This window comes from Ambystoma mexicanum, chromosome 7q (genome assembly GCF_040938575.1).
Source record: "Ambystoma mexicanum isolate Mex_15411 chromosome 7q, UKY_AmexF1_1, whole genome shotgun sequence".
Lineage (NCBI taxonomy): Eukaryota > Metazoa > Chordata > Amphibia > Caudata > Ambystomatidae > Ambystoma > Ambystoma mexicanum.
This window is the reverse complement of record NC_090941.1, coordinates 599,968,063-599,992,991: the sequence shown is the minus strand read 5'-3', so window position 1 is coordinate 599,992,991 and position 24,929 is coordinate 599,968,063. Positions and strand designations below refer to the sequence as shown.

At 44.1% G+C, this 24,929-nt stretch overlaps 1 protein-coding gene across 9 annotated transcripts in view; it reads right to left on the bottom strand.

The window, feature by feature from the left end:
* Positions 1-24,929, bottom strand: part of SUPT20H (SPT20 homolog, SAGA complex component) — a 759,353-nt gene that overhangs the window by 315,551 nt on the left and 418,873 nt on the right. For all 9 annotated transcript variants that reach the window (XM_069640776.1, XM_069640779.1, XM_069640782.1 and 6 more), the window contains one exon: positions 19,130-19,287. In XM_069640776.1, coding sequence (XP_069496877.1) covers positions 19,130-19,287 — 158 coding nt within the window. The remainder of the gene's footprint in view (positions 1-19,129; positions 19,288-24,929) is intronic.

Sequence of the window (24,929 nt, the reverse complement as noted above, 5' to 3'; positions counted from 1 at the left end):
CTATTTACTTTTCAGAAGCCTGAAGGCTTTAGCAGTCCATCCCTATCTAGGTATGAGTTCTTCAAAGTCAGTTTGGAGGTAAAGCAGATAAAGCACACATGCAGAAAAGGCAAAGTTCCAGAGGATTCTTCAATTGTAAGTAAGTACAGGGCTTTTGTTGGTCAAAAAAGGTTTCAGGGGCCTTCGGAAAAGGCTCTCTATGGGCACACATGCATTGGGATTGGGCAAACGGTATGGGCGAACACCCAAACACCGGAATCAGCACTCCAACAATAAAGAAGCAACAGAAAGACTGTAGGTAAGTATTACCCTATGCCACACAGTACCTTAGGAGGGATGACTAAGTTGTAGCTGGATGCCTTCACGATGCAGCAGCGGTGGAGATCCTGTCTCCTGTTCCTTGGTTGTGGTGACGAAAGGAGGGACTCTGGAAGAGATGTTGCAGCAACAGTCGAGATAAGGCCTCCAGCAAAGGATTTTTCATGCTCCAAAAGGGATCTGTGGTTTTGGCGCCTATTCACAGACACCAGTGAATATCAGTTCTCGTCTGATCAATTCTTCTCGCTTACTCGGTCCTCCATGCTGGTGAAGGGACTTCTAGGAGGGGGATTTTGCCTCTGGAGGTCCGAAAGGAGTCCACCAAAGTTTTGGCAGAGTTTGTTAATGGGAAGACTATGCACTCCAGGATGGTCGCAGGTCCCAGAGTATTGGCGGTTTGCAGCCCTGGATGATTGCAGCTCATCGTGGGGTGGCTCAAATCGGAGATACTCTTAAGACTGATTATGCCCACCAGTCCAAGGGAGGAAGTCCTCTTAAGAGCTTCCCTAGTGCTTCGAAAACGGGGTCAGGACAGCAGCTGTCACTTCAGTGGTCTTCACCGGTTGCTGGAAGGTGCTGCAGGCGTCTCTGGTAGTCTTCATCTTCGGTTCTTCTGTTCCAGTGGTCGGCTTCTCTTTTGTTTCAGGATCCTCACCTTTTATCCAGGAACCCAGACAATCAACAGTCATGCATCGGTCTCAAACATTGGGCGGTGGCTGTCCTTTTAGGGCACCCAGCCTCCCCATTGGAACTGGATCCAGGCACGTATGCCAGAAGACAAAGGGGTGCAAAGTTTCAGACTCCTTCCCAGTTTCCTGTCTTCACAGACACACTCTGGAGCCTTGGCGGGCTTCTTAAAGGATTCCTGCCAAAGACAAAAGTCAAACCAGGTAGAACCAGGTTGGTAGAAGGACCACCAAGAAAGAACAAGCACACAGGACATGGTGACAAAAGAAGATAGCCACCATTTTGGGTCCATTGTGACACTTCTGTGCACCACCATGGCTGTGAACACAGCCAGGGTAGGAAAAATGCACAAGTCTGTAGAACATGTCTACTGCCACCAGCCATTCAGGTATGCCTGCCACTGTAACAGAAATGTTACAGGAGCAGTGAAGAAGGGGATACTGTGTAACTCCTCAGCACTCCACATAAGGTGGTGTGTGCCGATCTCACAAAAGAAAAGGGAAGAACGATAAAAGTATCCTTCTATCCTCGAGAACAGGCGTTCTCACAAGGACAATAAAATAATATAAAAAGGAGAGTCCAGAGGGCTCCGAGCAACACTGCACAAAAGGTGCTGTGTGCTGCAAAAGTAAATTACAGATGCCTTTAAAAAGTATGGAGGAAAGCAGGACTCCATAAAAGAAATAAAAAACATAATGAACAGGGTTTCCATGGTCAGAGCAAAAAGAATGAATGAGGGGGGAAAAAGGTTCCCCTCATTCAGGAGAACAGACAAAAAGGTCCAGAAGTTCATCCAGCAAAAAGTGCTGGGTTGTCCCACAGATAGAGGGGATTTGGCATAAATATGAAAAATCTCCCTAACACTATCCGCTAAAAGGGGCAGGTTTGGAGGGCGATGAGGAATCTGCAGGAGGAAGGACTAATCCACCAGAAAGAACATTACAGAGAGGAAAGTAATTTGTTCTTCTAATGGAGTTCTTCCTCCTACAGATTCCTTTTCGTAATTTTTTTTATTTACTGTGCATTAGCCAACATTTTGACTTTTAACACAAGTTACAAACATTCAACTCAGACATAAAACATTCACTTTACACAATTTTTCATATTATTAAAAGAAAAGAAAAAAAGAAAAAGAAGACATTTCTTACTGAGAAAAAATAAATAATTATGAGGAGATAAAAACATGAATCAACAATCAAATAATACATAATCTAGCATAAAAATTAACTTCAGTTTCACATCTTCCCAATTTAAATTTCTCTGTTACCACCCAGACTTAAATCCTTCAGGAGTCTGACCACTTCCGTGGTCAGAATGGTTTCATTTTCTGAAGATAGTCTGTGCCAGAATTCATTAGTGTTTAACCAGCGAACATTGTGGACAAATCTCTGAAGTCTAACCATTCTCAGATCCCAGGTACCAGGACAATTAGATAACAGGTGCTTAATCGACTGACATTGTTTCTCATCGCATTTGTCACATACGTCATCAGTACCCCCCTCGTTGTCCCTTCTGGCCTTAATCTCGAGGGTTGGGAGCAAGTTTAATCTAAACATCAAGAAGAGCGCTCTTGCTAGTTGGTCTGGCGATTTGTTTGGATAGGAAGGCAAAACAGACCTTTGTTTGCCCATCACTGAGAATGATGCTGAAAGCTTAGCCTTCCTCATTTCCTCCCCTGTCCCTATCCAATCCCATAGTTTTAAGTGTTCTTTCACTTTAGAGGGGTTCTGGGGAAGGTGGTTAGTTGCACAGTCAGCACTAGCTAATATTTCACTGCATTTCATTTTCAACTTTGCAAGGAACCCATTATCTGCACACTGCATTGAGAGTGCCACATCCCCATTAAGAGAGTTCTTCATATCTAAGGCAAACTATTGGAACACAATTGGGTAAGTTCAGAGTTTTCTTCCATCATTTTGCCTCTATTACGTCCCATTCCACATCCATCGATATTGGGTTTGAGTCCAGACCAAAAAGAATAATTGAAACCGCCTTACCTATATAGAACTTTACCAGCGGAAGTATGGAAAATTTGCAAAATCTAGATCTAATTCTTTTCATTTGAGACCCCAACTTCATGGCTTTTAGATCGATGGCTGAGAGAAAATGGCTTTTCATTGGAAAAGATTTAATTGTGGCCCCCCAGGTATGTCAGCTCAGATACAATTTCTATTGGGAGTTGGTCTAATACCCAATTGTAGGTCTTGACTCCCTTCTTTGGATGTTTAAATATCAGTACATTTGACTTTTTTGGGTTAATAGTTAGATTGTTGTTACAAGCATAATCTTCTAATGCGGAAAGTAACCATTGCAGCCCACCCTGGGAATGATCTAGGATCACAACATCGTCAACATAAGCCAACCAATTAATTTTGTTATTTCCAATTCGTAGTGTTATTAAACCTATTTCATACAGCCATCGGTACAAGTCTGCCATAAAAAGAATGAAAAGAAGAGGCGCCATCAAGCAGCCCTGACGCACTCCTCTATTGATCTTAATGGGACCGACAATAACCCTGATCTGGTTCATCTAACTCGCATCATTGTATTCAGGTGAAGTTCCATTAGGATGGAAAGTAGGTTAGGAGGGACCCCCCCCAGGTGTCCAATTTCTTCCACAGGAGATTCCTGTTAATAGTGTTGAACGCCTGGGACAGGTCGATCCAAGCCCCAAAAAGAGGAGCGCCACCCTTCTGAAAGGAGTCCACACTCAAATAGCTCAGGACTAGGCCATTCAATGATGTAGATAAGCCCTTTCTTTATTAGAATTTCAATATCGGTATAGGTAAAGGCTAGAGACCATTTGTCAATCACTTCTATTTCTGGAAGTGATTGTTCTGTGGCCCCATAGACCCCTGAAAAATATTCCACCCAGGTCTGTTCTTATATGATGATTTCCTGTTTATGAGTGGCGGTGTCATGACTAGATCCAACAATAGTCCAGAAATTTCTGGAGTTCCTCAGGTTTAGTGCGCATATTGTTGTAATATAATATGCCTGTTAGACCGAATCTAGTTTCTGTACTTATTACTGACAGCTCTCAACGCATCCTTATAGATCTTTTCATCAAGATTACATTTTCTTAAGGAGGCCCTTTGTTTCCTTATACCTTTCTTTTTCTCTAAAATGTGAACATTAAAAGGTATGTTTATGTATCATATGGGACTTCTGAACCTGTGAAATGGGATGATTTAAGTTTAACAAAAGGGAGGGAAAGCCCAATGGGTCACAATAACCCAGCAGTTGTAACTCAGATGATTGCTCAACCGTATCACTCATTTTTTTAGTCAATGTTCTCCCCACTTTTTCAAACTTCCTAATTTGATTACCTGCCTGATTAACGAAGAGTTTGTGTGTATAAGGAGAGACAGTATAATCACATTCAGTGGCCAAAGTTACTTCTAAGCATGGCATGATCATCAATGTTACCACCCCCGAGCTGGAATTTTATACAGCTCTCAAAGATTTTTCTCGAAGCAAAGACATAATCAATGGTTGAAGAGGAGGCAGCGCTTTGCCATGTCGGTGCACTCGGGATGTCCCCCCCATACATTTCCATTAAACATCCATAGATCCCAGTCCCTCATAAAATTAGTCCACACTGTTCCGTTACCGTTTTTTTATTCCTCATCTTAAATAGACACAGAGCGCAGTACATAAATCTGGAGGTCAGAGGACAGCAAGAAACTGTATCACTAGAAAACAACGCAGACCATTACTGCGAATCAGAAAACAACACATTTTTTGATTGATTATATGCACATTTAATCACACAAATCAATGGCGGTTGCGGTATTAATAAATGTGGGAGGGGTAGCTGCACGGGTCTCCCCCGCTTTTGTTTTCGATTAAATGTGCAAAAAAATTAGATGCTTTTGGATTCGCAATAAAACATTGGTTGTATTCACGTTGTTCCACAAGAAACTACCACCTACACCAGAAAACTCTAGAGGACTACTCAGTGTTAAGATGGATTTCTAAAAATCAGCCCTAGTAGGCAGATTTTAGGAGGCCAACCTAATTACGTTGGGAAGGGAGCTCTGAAAGCTTAGTCAAAACCCAATCAAGGTAGCAACGGAGAGCAGTCAAGGCTTAGTCTCATGAGAGAGGCAGTGTAGTGTGGTCAGAAGGCCCTGAATGAGACCTCATAGAATAACACAATAATTCAGCTTAGTCAGTAATAAAAATACAGTTATTTATTTGGGCCTTTAAAACACAGAGACAAATGAAACTGGCAGGTACTATTTTCACATCACCAGTATATTCACTCACAATACATCATTAAATAACTAACCAGGTGAAACAGGTAAGTATTGCAGATATAGGTAAAATGATGAGACCCAGTCACAAGTACAATTCTCTATATCTGCTGCATTTGGGTTTGAAGGGAATGCAGCAGTCTCCCAACAAGGGGTTAACTATCAATAACAAAAGTAAATGGGAAATGTGTGTTGTGGCCATTGTCACCAAAAGGTGAAAATGATGGCTGATTATAAAAGGAAGGGGTGCATAAATCTGCATGCCTAATGAAACAAAGTCGGGGTTGTTATTGCTTCAGTCTAGCTGCGTTTATTTCGGTTAGCATTACATTGCATGCTGGCAACTGTAGGCTTTTGATCTGAATGGGGAAAATATAGCCTACAGAGGCAGGGGTGTGTGTGTCGGTGTGTTTGTGTGTATGTGTGCATTAACACAATCCGTGTGTGCGCCAGCCTGCAAGAAAAAAGGTGTATCTAGCAGTATGTGTTGCTGTTAAAGGTAAATCTGTTTTTTAAATATACTGACTAGTTCAACATGGACTTTGCTGTGTTATTGAGGAGCCCACCTTTATGCTTGACCCAATACAGTAATTCAAGTGTTAACAGCAATTTTACATTAAGTATATTTAAAACTACTAGCTGCACTGCATTCCGGTGCTTCTCCATTTACATTGATAAAATTAAACAAGAATCTAAAATGGTATGCGTTAACAATGCCGGGATTTACAAAACATGATTGGAGAGTTGTTTCAGCCTTTCATTTTTAACGAAACAAGAGTATGAATGAACTAATTACACTGTACAAAACAGGGTGGTGAATATGGGGAGAGAACATTGAGAGCCATGGGATGGCAGAACAATTAATTGGGTGTATCCCCTTTGGCTATGTACACAAACTGGGAGATCTACAGAGTTCTGTGGGAAACCTGTATACATATGTTCAAATTCAGCCTTTCAATACTCGTTTGAAATGACGCAATGTATGAGCACTGTTTTGCTACAAATTGGGCAAAACTGCATACAATTTACAAGTAATTCTCTAACACATAGAAAAGTCCAATACATTCCTGGTCACCAAAAGTACTTTGGATATGTGGCCACTGTCACTGCAAAATACATGTTGATGCCATTGCAAACAAAGTCATTTTAAATCATGTATGTGATACTGGAGCCCTCAATATATCCGAGAGAGTTGTACATGCAAGCCAGGCATGGCCAATTGGTCATACACCAGAATGACCAGCATGATTCCTGCAGGTAGAGGCAGTGATCCTGTGAGCTGTTGTCTGTGATACCGCCTATATTTTTTGTATTCACATGTTTATTAACTTTTTTACAATAATGTATTGAAACAATACAAACAGATAAACAAACGGGCCAGGAGAACAAAGCACAAGACCAAAATTCACACCAGCTCCAAAAACCTCCCCCAGATTCCCTCAAACAAGTTACATTTCTTCTGTTTTCATAAAATCACCCTCTTCATCAATGACGTTTTAAGCAGATCCTTAACCCATGCTGACTTAGAGGGGAAAAACAACAATTTTACAATCTCTCAATGATTTTCTTAGCAGATAGGGCAGCTCACATTTTTTAGGGTAACTTAAATCTTCCAAAGAAACATCTTCCCCCAAAATCATGGTTTGAAAGTCAAATTCAAGATCTGTCATAAAGATCTGGTTCATATTGACAGTGACCTCATGCCAGAAAGACTTCACCTTGGAGCAGTCGCAAATCATGTGCTCAAAAGAGGGAACACTTGTGTCTGCAGCCCCAACGTGAGTCAAACATCCCTCTTGCACGCATCTTAATAGGAGTCCAATAAACAAGATTCAATGAGGTTAAGGCCACGTTGCCACAAATCTTCCCCCACCTCCCAGCTGTTACCTCTGTACCCAATGATTCAGACCAAGCATTGAGAAGTTGCTCATTCGGACATCTATAGGTCATCAGGAACTTATACATGTTAGAGGCAGAATGACCTTTAACTTTCAGGCTCTTCAACTGTGTTCCGAGTACAGCATCCTCCACCACCTCCACGCCACCAAGATACACCCTTAATTTACTGTATATGATACTGCCTACTTCATTAAGGGAAGACTGGTAGCAGGTTGCCACCCTTTATAAATAAGACGCCCCTCGCTACACCCATACTCTCCTTGCTCAAAATATTAATTTAACGATTTGTGGATTGTCTATTTGGGTTGTCGTATGATTTGTGCATGTCATCGCTATAAAACAATGTTTTAGCCCTGTAATTTACACTTTTTTCTGCATATAAAACTTGATCACATGGGTTCCATGTGTGGATTTTTCCAATGTTGCCAAATATTTTGCAATAAAAACCTTTAAGAGGAGTCAGCAAAGTAGGCTTTTCGCTGGCTGAATTCGGTGACCTGGCATGTGAGCAATTTGCATGAATTGGGGATATGCTAAACTGGCAGTGGATTTTATTTTTTGACAACGCAGAGCATGCTATATGCTGAATTCTTTTAGAATCGCATAATGCATTGATTGAAATACTCCTTGGATTGTTTTTGCACATGCAGCCCCAAAAGAAAAACTATCCCTGCCACAAAAGGTAAAAGATGTACCATTTCTAGGGGTGTAACGAACTTCAGCTTCGAGTAAGTATTGAGCCCGAATTCTGGCTGAAAGAAAAGCTATTCGAATAGCTTCTTGCTATTCGGCTCTTGACGAATACGTTGTCATTCTCATTTGAATACAATGTAACAAGAACTCAGAAAGGCAAATATAGACTTCAGTTTGCAAAACTGATTAGAATTAGACCAGACACATGCTCTTTAGGGCATGTTTTGTTGTTTTGTTACATATTCTTAGACATGAAAGGTGCTCACCTTTTGTGCTTAGCCAGCAACAATACAAGAAAATATTTTCTTTTGGCGACTGTTTATATGCAATGTGCACTTTCTTCAGTTGAAAATGACAAACTGAAAGAAATTTGCATATTTCACTTTAGGATACAGTGGGCCTCATTACGACTATAAGCTGTAATACAGGCACAGCTGCCGCCAGTATTTTATTTTTTCCGGCTCCCAGAAATGGGCAATTACCAGGTGTCAGAAAGAATTCTCATACATTTGCTAATTCCCTTCACCTTAGAGACCCCTAGCAACTTTGCTGGATTTTGAGGACTTGATTTTTTACCTGGAGAGAGCGTGAGCCTTTTTTTCCCCACTCTCTCATGTATTTTGGATGTGCGTTTTTGTTGGATAAATACGACTGGATACACATAAACTGAACTTGACTGTTTATTCAAGTTAATATTTCAAATAAAGACCTCCAGCAGTACACCATCACATCAACATACTATGGAAAGCAGCAACTGACTAAATTGGAACATTATGCGAAAGTAAACATCCACATGATAGATATCTAGAATGTTACCTCACAAAATGAAATAGCTGCATTCCAGCCTTGCCATCAGATGACTTAGCTACATTCCATCCATGACATGTCTACATTCCAGCATTATTGAATATCCTGATAATCATTAAAGCTATAATTAAACAACCAATAAAGTTACAACTATAACAGTTTTACTCTTGTGTTCTTTGATTGTAGAGTTTTAGACAACTCCATAAGCATCATCTTTTCATGTGTGTGACACAGGGAAACCTTTTGGGCTGTCCCAAGGTTTAAATACCTTCTCTGGGATAAACCACTGTTTCCCAGAGAAAGTAAAGTGAAATTGACTTTACTAGTCTTTCCAAATCCTAGACCCAGCACACACTATTTTATCATAGAGTGCTGGAGGGGTTACCTAGTATCCCCTATGTCTAGAAACTCATGTAGCAGTCAAATGCTACCCTATCCCCTCGAAATGGCTGTTGGCAGTGGTTTTACAACAAACTACCATGATATTTCCCGACCGCGAACACTGGTAGCGTCCTGTTCTTTCTTTTACCATTTCTTTTTTGAAAGGGCCTTCTAGAGTTTGTCTCTGCGCACCAAACCACTTTTGGTCCCTTTGTTCCTATGCCTTTGGCACCTGAGTGTCTGGGGTGGGCAGGAAGTGAAGGCGGTGCCCGAAACTCCCTGTGCTTAGTCTCCTAGGAGACCCAAATGCACTCTGGTGTGATTGGCTGGTTGACTGTCTGGCAAGGACAGCCACTCTGCTGGGTGAGTGGCAGCTAGGCGCGAATGAATGGGAGGAAACTGGATAAAAGGTGAGTCTCTTGGCTTGGAAGGCAGAGTCGACCACTGGAACGAAAGAACCGAAGACGAGCTGGAAGAGGACGGTTGCTGGAACTCCTGGACCGTTGGTTTGCCCGGTGAAGCCCTGCTGCAGGTCCGAATCACCAAGTTCATCTCGAAAGAGAAGCCCTTCAAGGACGACTTCTCCCTTTGAGTTGGTGGGACCAATCAACTCGTAACCCACCTGGATACCATTCTCGGAGCTGGTTGGATTTTCCTCAGAGTGCTGCAGGAAACCGAATAGCCAGGGAGAAGGACACTACTTTGTGTGCTTGACTACAGCTACCGGAATCGAAGATTTGCCTTTACCAGCTTTTTGACCAGTCCCAGTGCAGGAGTCTCCTAAAGTCCTCCCTCTTGTCCCCATGACTGAGGCTCAGGAACAGCGAGATCTGCAGGAACTGCCAGGAACAGACGTCTTCAGCTACATCATTTTTCTTAATTGTAAGGTACTGTGAAAACGAGACCGAGAGAATTTACCTCTCACTGCGAAAGTGCTTGAACCTTTGGCAACTTGTAGGCTTAGTCAGCTTGTGACCCAACATATAAATCTTTCTTTTACAAACTACTTCTGAGAACTTTGGCAAAGACTTTTCCGTTTAACCTACAGAACTGCTTTATCCTATACAAGAATTTAGACCATTGACTTTCGCCTAACCTATTGCATTGAATCAGCTCGTCTGGCGAACTCAAACTATTTGCACTTTTTAAGAGTAACTGTAATATCCGTTTTATTAACTTATGCCTTTTTGCTCCTACTTCAAATGCTCTGAATGCCATTTTGCTCCTCCTGCAAAGTAGTTTAAATGCCTGAGAACCTGATATTGTGAAGTAGTGAAGTATATTTTTGTGTGAAATAGATTGCCTCGTGCTAGTGAATGTTTTATAACTGACTGTGATACCTTGAGTATAAGAGTCTATTTGAATACTGGTAATTATAGACCTCTGTGTAACATCCTTACAGCTCACATTCCCTCTAGAGATAAGCCTGACTGCTCAGCAGCGCTACCACAAAACTGTGTAGTACAGACTTATAGGTTGGTTTTGTTTACACCTGTAGTCTTAGTTGTGTAATGGTCCCAAATGGTACTTCATACAAACTCTGCCCAACAACGGGTCATTACAGCCTTGCTGGACCCGGTATTTGGCCATTCCTGGGTGCCGGGAAACATTCTTCCCCATTCCCATTGAGCCCTATAGGAAGCCGGATGCACCGACGCCGTTATGAACGGTGCCTGTGCATCTGACATGCTTTGCTTGTGGGTGTTGCTCTTCCCGCCAGATCCGACCTGGCAGGCAGAAAGTAACCTGCTAGCACAACTCGTAGTTTGCTGGTCCGGGAACTACGGTACTGGCAAGCTTACTGGTACCGTAGTTCCCAGACCGGCAAACTTATAATGAGGCCCATTCAGTTCCTGTCATGTCACTTCCCATTAATGAGGCCCATTCAGTTCCTGTCATGTCACTTCCCATTGCGTATGTCATAGTCCCCCCCCCTTTTTTTTTAAGGACGCGAGTACTGAGTTTAACATTATCTGATATTTTATCAGGAATGATAAGGTGCATATGTTTGTGTATTGGCAAGAAGGAGTGGCGAGGAGAAGTGAAAAGGGAGCAGCATTTGTTCGTATGGGCCATGCCCATGGAGAAACATAAGAATTCACAATAGGTAGTGGAGACTAGCAAGGCTAGGTTTTGTCAGGAAGTGTAATATGCCCCCACCTAACAGGCCTCTCAGAGGAATGTGTGTTGGGTAATTTCTCCAGTTCCAAAGTGGGCCAGTGTGTGACAGTGGGTGTAGATGAGTGTGAGGACTCTGTATGAGACAGAGAGGTATGCTCTGTTGGTGGAATTTGAAGGATGTAGAGTTGGGAGACCCAGAGAATTTCTGGGATGGGCTAAGTCGGGGCCGAGCCTTGGAGTGCGGCTTGGCTCCAAGTGTCAAACGTGGGCTGAACCGGCAAAATTAGCATGTAAGTCTTGGAACCAAAGACACCATTGCTGACACTCTGCCGGCATACAGTGCAAGCCCCCATTACTGGCATCCTGCCTCCCCAACACCTCCACAAACTTCCTACTTTGGGCCTGCGAACCCCTTACACAAATACCATACATGGCATTCCACCTTCCATCCTAACACAAATCCCCTACCTAGAATTCTGCTTGCCCATCCCTACTAAACATAAATGCCTGCCTGGCCTCCCACCTCTCCAGACCAAGCAAAGAGATAACACCCTACACCTACTCAGAGCAATCAGACAACGAAAGTTAAATCAGCTTTTTTTCTGGCTTTTATACTTTCAATAAAGATGCTGCATTGATTACAATGAAGAGAAATAGAAGTATAGAATGCATTTAAAATGGTGCTTCTTTTTACAAGTGTGTTTTTCAAGTTTGGAACATGATTTATTAATTAAAGCAACTATTCAGCTTCACATTCAGCTTTGGCGTAAAAGCTTACAAACTATTCGGTATTTGGCTTGATACTAAATATGCTATTCGGCACAGTCCTAACCATTTCCATCTTGAGTGGGGAACTGATTATTTTTCTTGCAGCGTAAAAAGAAAATGTGCATCTTTAATCTACAAAACCCAAGTTACAGTGGGAAAAAACGAGTAAAGCAGAGAAGCATGTTGCAATAATACACACATACATTATAAAAAGATTGCACCAAAAGAAGCTGTCTGAAATCCTAAAAAGTAGGCAAACTAAACACGGCAAAGCAAATGCTGTTACAAAGGCATCCTTCATAGTTGCTAATTATTTGATCAAAGACAAATGTACTTTTATAGTTTTCAATTTTAAAAACTGTCCTGAATTTATTTATGCCATGTCAGGTTTGAAGTTAAGTGCAAATACTATGACATGAGGGTATCTGCAGTATTAGCCATTGTGATTGCCCAACTCTGCGAATCTGCCTTTTTAGATATTAACTTCCTGAAATCAAAACGTTGACAGCATCTGAGTGTTGTGGCTGTTTCAAGCTACACACCAGATTGCTGAGCACTGGTGGATTGCAAGCAGTATCAGCCTTCACGCTGAATGTCCAGATTGCTTTCCTACACGCGGATATGCTTGACATTTTTAGGAGATTGATACCAATAAATCATAATGAAATCAAGGTGTCTTTGAAGTTATTAATTTCATGGTAAATGCATATGTTATTCCTTTTTTTAATAAAAAAAAAAGGCAAATAAACCGGTCCAAAAAATCTTGGTATACATTTTCATACTTATGGTCCACACCACCCCAGTAGCTCCCACCTATTGGCCATTAAGCAGCTCTTGCTAACATCAAGGTTGGAGACACCTGCTTTGGAAAGCCTACCCCAAGTAGTTCGAGGCCTGGTGCCCAAATGTCACAGGTCCCAACACAAGGTTTGTCACAGGAAGGTGTTCTCTAAAGGAATGCAATGGACTTGTGGTGGTGATTCAGAACAGCTTCAAACTATTTAAAAGTTCAGCAACAATTTATCAGAGCTCTCCTCTCTCTTCCAGACCCACCACTGAACCAAGGGCAGGATATTTGACCCAGGTTTGACAGCCAAATGTAAGTAAGAGGGAGATAGGAGACCAAGGGCTGTGTACCCCAATGTTATCCTATTGAGGACAGGGAATAGGGGGACAGGCACAGGTATGCTTACTTACCCCCTTAATCCAATTTTCCCAGGGGCCGTGATGGCCCATTCAGGTGGGTGGGAGTGGGGGCAGAGGGGTGCTGGGAGAGCATTCTTCCATCCGTTTTTCAGGTGAGAGGTGCCAGGGGTTGCAGGTTCAAGACTTAGTCCGGTCAGGTGCAACTGCAAGATGCAAGCCCAGTCGATGAAGCGATGCATACTTTTATGATGCAGGCCTCCTCAGGTCACTTCACAGGATGGAAGAAGGCGAGTTCCAGCGACTGTCACTGATTGCAGGCAACAACAGTAATTCTTCCAGTCGCTCTCAAACAAGCAGCTCCAGGACAGAGTTGCTTGATGATGGGAACATTCAGGAAAAGGCACCTTATGGCCAAGCTGGCGACAACCAAAGTTCCAGGCATGAACGTGGAATGGCGACACTTACGAAAGGTGTTGGGGATACAACCTCAAGAAGGCGTTGAGACTAGGTGGTCCTAATAGTCCAAGGGTTTTCGGCGATAAGGCAGAGGAACAGGGCTTCACCGGGCCAATCACTGGAGAGGATGCTGGTCCACTGCAGAAGTCGTCCAAGGATCATCAACAGGTTGCTCTTCTTCAAAGGATTATTGGCTCCAAAGTAGATCTGAAGAATGGCTGCAGGAGTCCTCTTATCCAACACTAGAGCGGAAAACAAGTCCAAGCCCACCAATGGAAAGGATCTGCACCATGCAAACAGCCTGTAGTTGTCCAATCAGGTAAAATTACTGGTTTCACATCCACACCAGCAGCAGACTTTCAACAGTCCCAGCCCCGTTCCTGGGTCATACACAAAAGCTTGCTAGCCCGCGAAAGCAGCAGTTTTCCCGGGCTATGCATGACCTTATATGGGACTTCCTAATCTGGGAAGCAAGGAAGAAGGCCAAACTACAACATGGCTTACAGAAAACATGAACAATCTTGTGACAAGGCCATTTTCTGGCACTAGCCACGTTTATTTATTTTTATTTTTGTATTTGTAAAGCGCACTACAGCCCAAGGGCATCGAGGCGCTGTTGCTAGAAAGTATCTTAGTTACATAGAATGAAGGATTGCTCATGGGTTGGAGAGAGCACTACCTAGGCATAATGACCAGGAAGCTGGTACATGAAAAACTGTATACATCATAACTCATAGAAAAACAACAGTGTTACAGTGCATGGGTGCAGAGTTAAAAGAAGAAGGGAGGCAACAGAAAGTTAGGAGGCCCCTTTATACAAACAACCGCGTTTTGATGGATTTCCTGAAGGCTGTGTGTGACTCAGTGCTCCTTAGGTGCGTTGGTAGGGAGTTCCATAGAGACGCAGCGATGAAAGGGAAGCTAGAACCCCCTGCATGAGACCTCAGGGTTTTAGGAACGGTGACCATGTTTGTGTATGCTGTTCTTGTAGGTCTGTCCGAGATGGGTTTACAGGTTTAGGGGTGCAGTGTTGTTGAGACACTTGAATGTGATGGCGAGAGTTTTGATGTTTAGTGGCCATACGCGATGAAGGCAAATTTGCACAGGAAAAATAAAGCAAAAACTGTATAAATGTAACTGCTGCCACCAGTTTGTCTTTAGGCACCTATAAAAAGAAACCAAACATCCCAAGTGTAACAAATGAAGGGGATATAAGCAAATCCCCATTGCAAGGTGCTGTGTGCAATGTAAAAATACAAGAATTCAAAAGGGAAACACAGTTTCCCAGTACTGACAGTCTGAAGGACTAGTTGGTTTGCCCATAGCAAATAAGCAAAAAACAAAAGAAATGAAGTCAAATGCTTTATTTCCCTTCAGAAAGTCAGGTCAGGATAAAAAATAAAGCAAAAAGAATGGGGTTCTATAGAAAACTATGGAGGGAAAGTTGCACAATGAAACTCTTTCCTAACACTCGACTAAAGTAAGTTTAACAGGAATCCAGGCAGTAACATTTGGCAAACATGTGCAGAAAATCCCACATAGAGGCTTGAAAGATTTCCAAGAAAGGCACTACCACGTCCCACTGCATGGCAAAGGTGGCAGCCAGGCCTCTAGTTGCATGAGCCCTGAGACAATCAAGCACATCCTTTCCTGCCAGATCGTAACATTCAGAGAAGGAGGGAATGATCCACCAGGACTAACCAAACAAGGCCCTGTAATCCCCTTCCCACCCAGACCTCACTATTTGCAGACTATGGGCCTCATTACGACTTTGGAGGCAGCAATGCTGCCTCCAAAATTGGGTCCGCGTCCGGGTTCCCTGAATGGGGAAATACCAGGCCATTCCGAGTATGGAGGGCCTGGTATTTCCTCCATAGGGCTCAATGGGAATGGGTGCAGGAGCTAACAACGGGCCGATGACGACCGGCCCGTTGTTAGCTCCCTGGTCCCCTCACGGGACCCGCAAAGGAAGTCTGACTAACCAGACATCAAGAGCGGGTCCAGCGAGGGGACCTCGTAATTGTGCGGAATGGGTTTAACGGCGCCTGGTCCATTACCGGCGCCGTTAAACCCATTCCGCACAAGTCATAATGAGGCCCTATATATCCATATCCAACATACCATTTAATGTCAAGAAACACATTTAACATGGAGAACATACATTATGACTAGAACAACATTCAAAAGGTGGCATCAGATGCATTTAAACGGAAATAATGCAGCAGATGTGTGGAGCCTAGCAGAACATTGCAAGATGGTTTTGCATATCACCCATTTGTGGCACAGGAAAGATAGCTGGGTGCAAGATGACAACATGCTCATTAGGCTGTAACACAAACGATTCCGGCATGGTGAAATGCTCAAAAGGAGAGATGCAAACTAAGTTATTGGTAAGTAAACATGTGTGCTTATCATTTAGGTAAAGCTGCTCAGCTGCAATGGCCAAAAAGCAGGACACAAAGAGACTTGTTCTCAGTGTTATCCTATGGAGGATAGTTGCGACAAATGTTTTGCATTTACTCAACCCCCCTGACTCAGATTCTCCCAGAGGACTGGATGGGTCGACTGGGGGCTGGACTTCCCGCTGTTGGTTCTGGTGAGAGGTGCCCAGGAGCTGGGGTGCAAGGATTCTTCTGCTCGGGTCCAGGAGCTGAGTTCAACCCTTGGCGATGAAGAAATGCAGAATGCATTGATGCAGCCCTCTTCAGGACACTTCACAGATTGGGGGAAGGTGATTTCCAGAGACGTCCACTGCAAGCAGACAACGGCAGGCATCCTTTCCAGTCACGGCTGTAGAAGTCCTTCCAGGACAGGATGCCTTGAAGCTGGGAGGCTGAGATTTTGGCAGGAAGGCGACATTTACCAGGAGCTGCAAAGGAAATCCAGAAACCGTTCTAGAGAGGTAGCCCACTGGACAGCTGGACAGTCCACTGGGTTGTCCATGGACACTTCCGAAGACTCAGGATGGTTGGAGGCTCGAGAACATGTCGAGACTGGTTGGTCCACCAGTACAGGGGTTGAAGCACCGCACATGGCCATCACAGATCAGGCAGTCCAACAGTGCTTCACTGAGCCAAGCGCAGCAAGGAATTCTGGGCCCCTTTGGGTGTCTTCGTCAGATCTTCAGTCGGCTGTTCTTGGATGAGGGATTCTTGCCTCCAATGCAGATCTGAAGAAATGCCCATAGAAGGCCTCTTCTCATCCAAAATCTTGGCTGGAAGCAAGTCCAAGCCCACCAATGATAAGGCTCTGCACCATTCAAACAGACAATATTTGTCCAATCAGGGACAACTATTGGTGTCACTAATGCCCCACACCAAGACTCACTGGCACCACAGGTTTGAAGTGAGACCAGACAGTCCCACCCCATTCCTGGGGCCACACACACAAAGGCATCACACAAGCTTTAGGCACATATACAAATAACCAAAAATTCCAAGTGTAAAAGGCTAGGGTCATTAACAAGTATCCCCATTCCACTGCATTGTAAAATGCAGTGTGCAATGTAAAAAGTTACAAAAAGTAATATACAAAAAAGGGAAACAGTCTCCTTGTACTAATAGTCTGAAGGACGGATCAGCTTCCTCATGAGCAAAAGGCAGGGGAAGTGAAGCTGAAGGCTTTACTTCCCCTCAAAAAGTCATAACGGGTTCAAAAACAAAGCAAAACGATTGTGGGTCCATAGAAACTATGGAGGCAAAGTTGCCAAAAGAGAAATCTTTCTTAACAGTGATGAACCATGATTACAATGGGTTTCAATGTGAAGAGAGGCAAATGAGCGTGTCCATCATTACTTCGGCCCTCCCCCTGTTTCGATGGTATAGACATGAACAGTGTACCTCGTACATAGCATCTACCCCCTCACCACCACTGTATCACCGACGCGAGAGAAGTTACTCCCTAAGACAACCTTACAGACCCTACTCACATGCCATCACTGAAGCAATACACCTACAGGCGATAGAACCTCTGGATGAACTGTAATCATGAAAGAGAAAATTTAGGTCACGGCTGAGGCCAACACACACAGGTGCATTACACACGAAGCACATATGCATCCAAGCACGAAGATACACAAACACTAGATCAAACTGCATTTAGACATGAAGTACACGCTTGCATCCACTAGGGTAGAAAACACATACTCATTTCTTTGCTGAAAAGCAAGTCGCACAAAAACACATATAAACGCTTGCTTAACGCCGAACGCAACTGAAATATCAGTGACCATGTAAACCAAGATGGAAGGCGCAGTCACGTTCGGTGAATAGGAGACATTGAGAAGCAATAAGACAGCAGAGAGAGACTGTCTCACTGAGTCAGCAGAAGAGCCAAGCCTGAATGGTGCAGATAGCAAGTGAACAGATTGGCAAGGTTAGCAGAGGAAGACCGGTTCAGACCACCATTGGAAAAGTACAGACAATAAGCATATCTCAGACTACAAACAACTCCATCTGAAGAAGCAAAGAAACAAACGCTTCAGGAAGGTCAGTTTCCCCATCAGCTCACAATTGCCACCTAGTAGAAAGTAGATTGAACAAGTCTCCAGAGGCCAAGGAGGCAATGGCACCCAAAGTAAATAGAGCTGAAATCCTCAAATTACTGAGCAGGATAATTAAAAACATGGTCCGCACACACGTGACTTGCAGCTGGCAGAGAATGCCTATTCATTAGAGCCTGACAGGGACCTTCGTTCCCATACATCTCTTTGGGAAGAAAGATGCATACAGTGTAAAGTTCAAAGCCAAATGTCCTGGCTCGAGGCATAGGGAATGGTAACTTTAGTGGGACACGCAGCACCTTGGGGCCGTTCTCATCACCTTCAATTGTTGCTCATGTGCTGGTAACAGTCTAACCTGACATGGATGAGAAGCTATAATTTACCAATCCCCGCCCCCCTCGCACGTTCACCTTAACAGTGTTGAAGCTGCCACTCATGACTCACCCTGATGGCATGTTGCCCACGTATCTTTTTGTAGGTGGACCTAGGGGGATTTACATAGTATCGCTGGACCAATTAGAGTACTAACCCCATTTACAAAATATACACTGCCATACTACTCACCCAATCATATCCCCTCTATGTTAATGCAATGCAACATTTGTTTGTGACGTTATATCTAAGTAAGATGAGAGAGAACTGGAGACCACCTGATGTCCATGACGATTCCTGTTTTATTTGGAAATTGTTAATAAAACAGTATTTTTGCCACATTATTGGTCTCTTCTATTTTTTTGGCCGTGGGATGCTCCCTGGCAGAAAGCTGCATACCCGAGGGGAGAGGAGGGTCTTCCCCCACTCGACAAATGTGTCCTGGATAACGTTTATTTTGATACTAAATAAAGCATAAGCATACATGCTTAACAGCAGTGAATGTCTTGTCTGTAGCAGAGTTAATTTGGCAACAACCATGCATTTTACTCAAAAAGCTGATGAACCGTAGTTAGGATAGTAGGGTGCATGAAAAGTCAGTCACCTAACAAAAGTAGCAAAGCTGCGTATTTTTGCATGTGCAAAATTAGCAAAGACTAAGGAACGTAGCCTTAAACAGGTGTACATTGAACACTCACAAAATGCACAGCATATGACTTACTGGCAGGGTGAAATCAGGCTGCCGTTATCTTCATCGCTTTTAAAGGTCTGCATTTTACCATAGTATTGAGGATTGCCAGCAGACTGGAAAATTGATAATCTGGCCCTTTGGAATGGAATACCAGCTTCACATTCGAACACAAAATCCTCCCTTGTATCCTAGGGAAGAGAAAATGGTGAGAATTAATGTATCAGATAGTTTTCAACCAAATTAATCTAATACATGTTTACATTAAAACTTTAGTTACTTATAACACAAGTACTCCTGCATCCTCTTTCCCTGTACTATGGGACATGTGGCATACCATGCTAGAGAGTGGAGCATGTACAGCAGAGACTTCATAGAATGAAAGCATACCAATTGTCAGAGGCAACATAGACAAAAGCGTATGCTCCATTCTTATATGTTCCTTTGTCTTCCACCAGCAGAGACGTTTCTGCATCGCAATTTAGTGGCAAACACTAGCCCACTGTCACTCCTGATCTCTGCAAAGCCTTTTTCAGGGTGTTTTTCTTTTTGCTGGTCTTATGCCAAAGATCTCTGTCGTCAAGCTGTGGGTTTACTGCTTGCAGACATTGTTGTGGCAGACCCACATTGCCTTTGTGACAGAGAAGAGCAGATTCCAAGGTGTTAATTAAAGATTTCACAATGAAAATAGGATAAACTGATTTGAATACTAGGAGTTTATCCAAGATCTATAAGTAATTTTCTGCTTGTAACTAACAAAAGAAAAGGTGATGAATGGCAGCAATTTGTGGTAAAAACGCAAGTTCGTCATAGTAAAAAGGCGCAAACGTACTAGCTGCGGGATTATCCCATTAAAAGGGGAGGGGGTTTCATTGATAGCCACAACGTTGTATGCACTAGGCTGGAGAATGGTGTTTTAAGCTAATAACATAGGCAAGAAAGTTGGGATACAGGTAAGCACACAAAGTTTAACGTTTAGACCAAGGCGCTGTGAACAGGCCTCAAAGCATGCTTTTTAGAAACATGTTCACATTTCATTAACTTGCTTAGTGGCTGCAGAGGCTGGCAGCAAATTACACATTTCCTCGATCGTACGGTAGGAAGCAAACAGTTTTTGTTACTTTCAAGGCCAGGAAGCAGAGCTTAATGGGTCCGATGGAAAAACAGTGAATGTCCAACCATTTTATAATTCACCATATTAGTTAATGAAGCTGGTGTTCTGACTGTTTCAAAATGTCCATGGCGGTTTCAAATTGCCCCTTAGGTTTCAAATTAGCCTGGGAGGAAATTCGAAGAGTGCCTAAAATGCGACATTAAAACAGTAACTTGTCTGTGGTCCAAGGCTCTGGCAGCGTCATGATCAAATGCATTCCAATGAGAAGATGGAGATGACCGGCGGCAGAAGAATAAAGATCTGCTGGTCATCTCAAATGGGTTATATGTTATCTTACCAACCACAATTAGAGTGGTAAATTTCATTGCGGGCAAAGCACAGAAAAACACTTCATTTTTATTTGGGGGGTCCCCTCCCCAAGCGCCCTTTTTTCCACCCTTTTAAAGCCACCCCCATCCAGGCCCATTTAACCCCTTACCAAAACTACCCTTTATATTTTTATTTAATTTTTTGTGTGTGTTTCTGTGTTTTTGTTAGCTCTGTTATGTACCACTCTGTTTTGTTTGCAATAAAATGGCTGGATACTTTCAAATGTTTCAATGAATTGGCATTATCATGTGGGAATTGGGGGTTGAGTTGTGACGTCACAAGGGTGGACAAGGGTGGTGTAGCAAGGTTTGCGGGACCCAATCATTTAAAGATAATTTATGTCCATCTATAGAGGAATGACACAATCCTGCCAATCAGCCTCCCCTGGAGGAATGACCATATATTACAATGTGTTTTGATGATAATTAGTTTATGAGATAAAAGCTTTTGTTTTTGTGCGTACCACTGACAGCGCTTTTATGCAGTTCTGTTGCGCATTCTGTTTGAATTTTGCTTTCCCAGCTGTGCTTGGGACCAGAATAAATTGTGTTACTTCTTACCTGGTGTAAACTCCTTTTTAGACTACTTTTGTCATGTTTGCTGGTTAGTTTGGAGGCGACCCGCAGTACAAAATGACAGTGCATTCAGCCCACCTACTTATTAGGAATACCAGGGCCCCTCTGGAACTCTAATAACAGTCACAGTGATTCAGTGGTTAGCACATTTCTTGATTTTGTTTTGGAGACTAAGCATGCTAGGTGCGTTATCCTGGATAACACGCCCATTATGCTTTCTCACCAAAAAGGTCTTCGGGATAACGCTCTAAGCTCACTACTTGTGATTCTTCTAGGTAGGAAGTCTCTGGCTCACTTCTTTGGGTTCAGTGTACAGTACAAGGGAAATGGTACACCGAGCTTGATTCATTAAATATATAATGACCCATACAATCCTGATGGGATATAGTGTTCAGCTACCTTGATAGCAGTTGTTTCCGGACTGTTGCTCTTTAGCTCTCTCTGGGTTTGGTGTACTACTCAAACCCCTAGCTCTTATGGGTAGGCCAATCAAAGTGCTGGCTCTGAACCTCTCCCCAAGGTGGACCAGGCATGTTATCTGAATGCTTAGTCCCTTTCAATCATTTTTTTAAAAAAAATGTTTTTATTATTTTAAACAAACAAAACCAACAAACAATACAGCTTTTCGGGACATACATAATCAATATCAAACCGTCACATTATACAGTGTTATTCTCCGTCCTCCCTCCACCCACCCCACAAACTTCATCTACAGGAGCGTTTTCGGGAATCGTAGTGCTTGTAGACTCGTCCGAGACTTCTGTTTCATAGTTAACCTGGTGAGGGTTTACCTTAGAGGTCACTAATTGTCGCCAGGCTATCAAGGGGCCCACTTCCTCCTCAGCCCCCCTGGTAACGGCTTCAAACCATACTACTGATTCTGCTTCCGCCCATCTCAGGAGGTCCGCCCACCATGTCTCCACCCAGGGTCTGTGAGCCGCCTTCCAGCCCATTGCGATCCTACGCTTGGCCAGGATGTAAGCCAGGTCCTTCATCTTGCTTATGTGCTTTAGATTGCGTGGCCTGGGAAAAATCCCGAGCATGCATGCCCAAGCCGACCCCACATCCAGCACCACGCCCCCACCGGCCATCTTAGTCTTTATTTCGTCCCAGAATCTGTGCACCTTGGGACAGGCCCAGAACATGTGTAGCAACCCTGCTTCCACCTCCCCGCACCTGGGGCATTTCTGTGTGGCCGAGCCTCCAAATCTGGCTATTTTCCCAGGGGTCAGATAAGCCATATGGGTGACATACACCTGGATCTGTTGGAGTCTCGCATTTTGGGACACCTTTTTATGGTACCTTTGAACTCTCTCCCATTGCCCATCTGTCATGGGTCCTCCTACCTCCTCCTCCCAGTCCTGCCTTAGTTGAAGCAGCTCCTTCCCAGCCTTTGCTCTCAGGAGCTCGTATACCCTGGATATTTCGTGCCCGCCCTCTGAGACATAGTACATCGTTTCCAGGGCGGCATCAGGTTCTTCCGCCAGCACCGTCTCAGGCCACCTCTCCCTCACCCATTTCGCGAGTCTGGTGTAAGTTATATATTGGCCTCTATGCACCCCTGTCTCCTCCTGCAAACTCTGGAATTCCAATACCTCCCCTTCCTGCCATATATCCCAGAGGGTGGCCAAGCCCATCGGTTCCCAGTATCTACAGACTACCTCAAGCAATTGAGAGTCGTTTCCACACAGCACCACCAGCGCAACCTGCTGGGAGAGCGGATCCGGATTACCAACCATTCTCCACGTACTGCGCCAGACCTCCCAACCCAGCTCCAATAGTCTCCCTCTTTCCACCAGTTTACTCTTTTGTAGCCACACCGTCTCTCTCACAAAGTATGGAGCCAAAGTCTAGCTTCTGCCGAGTCCTCTGACTACAACCACCTGGCCACAAACAACAGCTGCCCCGCCAGATAATAAAGCTCAAAGTTCGGCAAGTTTATGCCCCCCCTGGCCACAGGGCTACTCTGTTCCTGGAGTTGCCCCATATGAAGCTCCTGCACATACCATGAAGTCTCTTGAAAAAGCTTCTGGGAATCAAATACGGGACATTTACAAAAAAATGTAAGAGTCTGGGCAAAACCACCATTTTGAGCAGAGCTGCTCTCCCCATCATAAATAGGGGTAATCTAGACCAGAACACCATACTATTCTTAACTCCCTCGATCGCTTTCTCTGTGTTATGTTTGTGCTCTGTTTCTATCCTATGATAAATGTTTACTCCCAGATACCTAAATGTCTCAGGTTGCCAGGGTATTTGCAGGATAGGCAGCCTCTCCAATGGGACACTCTTATACCTTCCCAAGGGGAACAAACTAGACTTCCCGGGGTTCACCGATATGCCCGAGAGGGTGGCATAACGATCCATCATCTCCAATACATATTGCAGGTTTTCCTCCGGGTAGCACAAATAGAGGAGCATGTCATCTGCATACAGCGATATCAGGTGCATGCCACTTATCGTACGAATCCCCACCTCCCCGTATTGTTGTCGCAGTCATATTGCTAGCAGCTCAAGTGCCAGTATGTATAACATGGGTGACCAGGGGCATCCCTGTCTGGTCCCCCTGCTGAGTTGCCATTTGTCTGAAATTGTGGATCCCGTTTTAACTCTCACTACCGGGGTGCTATATAACAACTGAACCGACCTGATGTATCGAGGTCCCATTCCGTATCCTTTCAGGGTCGCTTTCAACCAGGGCCACCGCACCGAATCAAAGGCTTTGACCGCGTCTAGCGACACGATAGCCAACTCGCCCGAGTCCTCCCCGGTGTAATCAATGATATGGTATAGCCTCCTATGGTTGTCTGTGATATTCCTACCAGGGTCATAGCCCGTCTGATCTGGGTGTATCAACTTACCAATCACCCTCTTTAGCCTATTGGCTAGCACTGCCGTGAGTATTTTACTGTCCTGATTGAGCATGGACAAGGGTCCATAGGACCCGCACTCCATGGCCGGCTTGCCTGGTTTCAGAAGTGGGATGATCACTGCCTCGCTGAGGGACGGTGGCAGTTCCTCCAGCTCGTAGGCTTCATTAAACATGTCAAGCAACGGCTGGAGTAGCTCCTGCTTATATGTCTTGTAAAACTCGCAAGGCAACCCATCTGACCCAGGCGCTTTACATGTGGGCAGATGTTGGATCACCACTTCCAGTTCGTCCGAGGTGATAGGGGCATCCAGATCCGTACGTTCTAGGTCATCCAGGGTGGGCAGCCCTATATCCTCTATTGTTCCCAGTATGTCTTGGTTCGTATCCTCCCCTGTGTCCTCATATAGTTGTCTATAATACTTGAGGAACTCCTCATTTACCCCCTCCTGGGTGTTACCGGTTCGGCCTTCCGCATCCCTGATCTCTCTAATCACTGAGCGGGGGGGTCTCACTCTTGTACAGCCAGGCCAGCAACAGCAATCTACCCAGTTTACCCCCCCCCCCACCTGCATGTAGCCTCTCTGTGTATTTCTTGTAATTTAATTTGCATAATCTATCCCAGAGTCCACTGCAGGTTAACTGTAAGTCTTTTATCTTGGCACTGTTCTCCTGGGTAATCTCCTCATTTTGCATAAGACCCTCCAGCTTTCTTTCTGATTCCTGATGTTCCCGTTCAATGCCCCCTTGGAGCCCTTTAGATTTTGATATATAGCAACCCCCCGCACCACCACCTTAGACGCCTCCCATACTGTACCCACAGAGCGTACACTGCCCGTGTTAGTTTCAAAATATTCCTCGATGGCCTCCCTCGGGTCTTCTCGAAACCCTGCATCTTGTAACGCC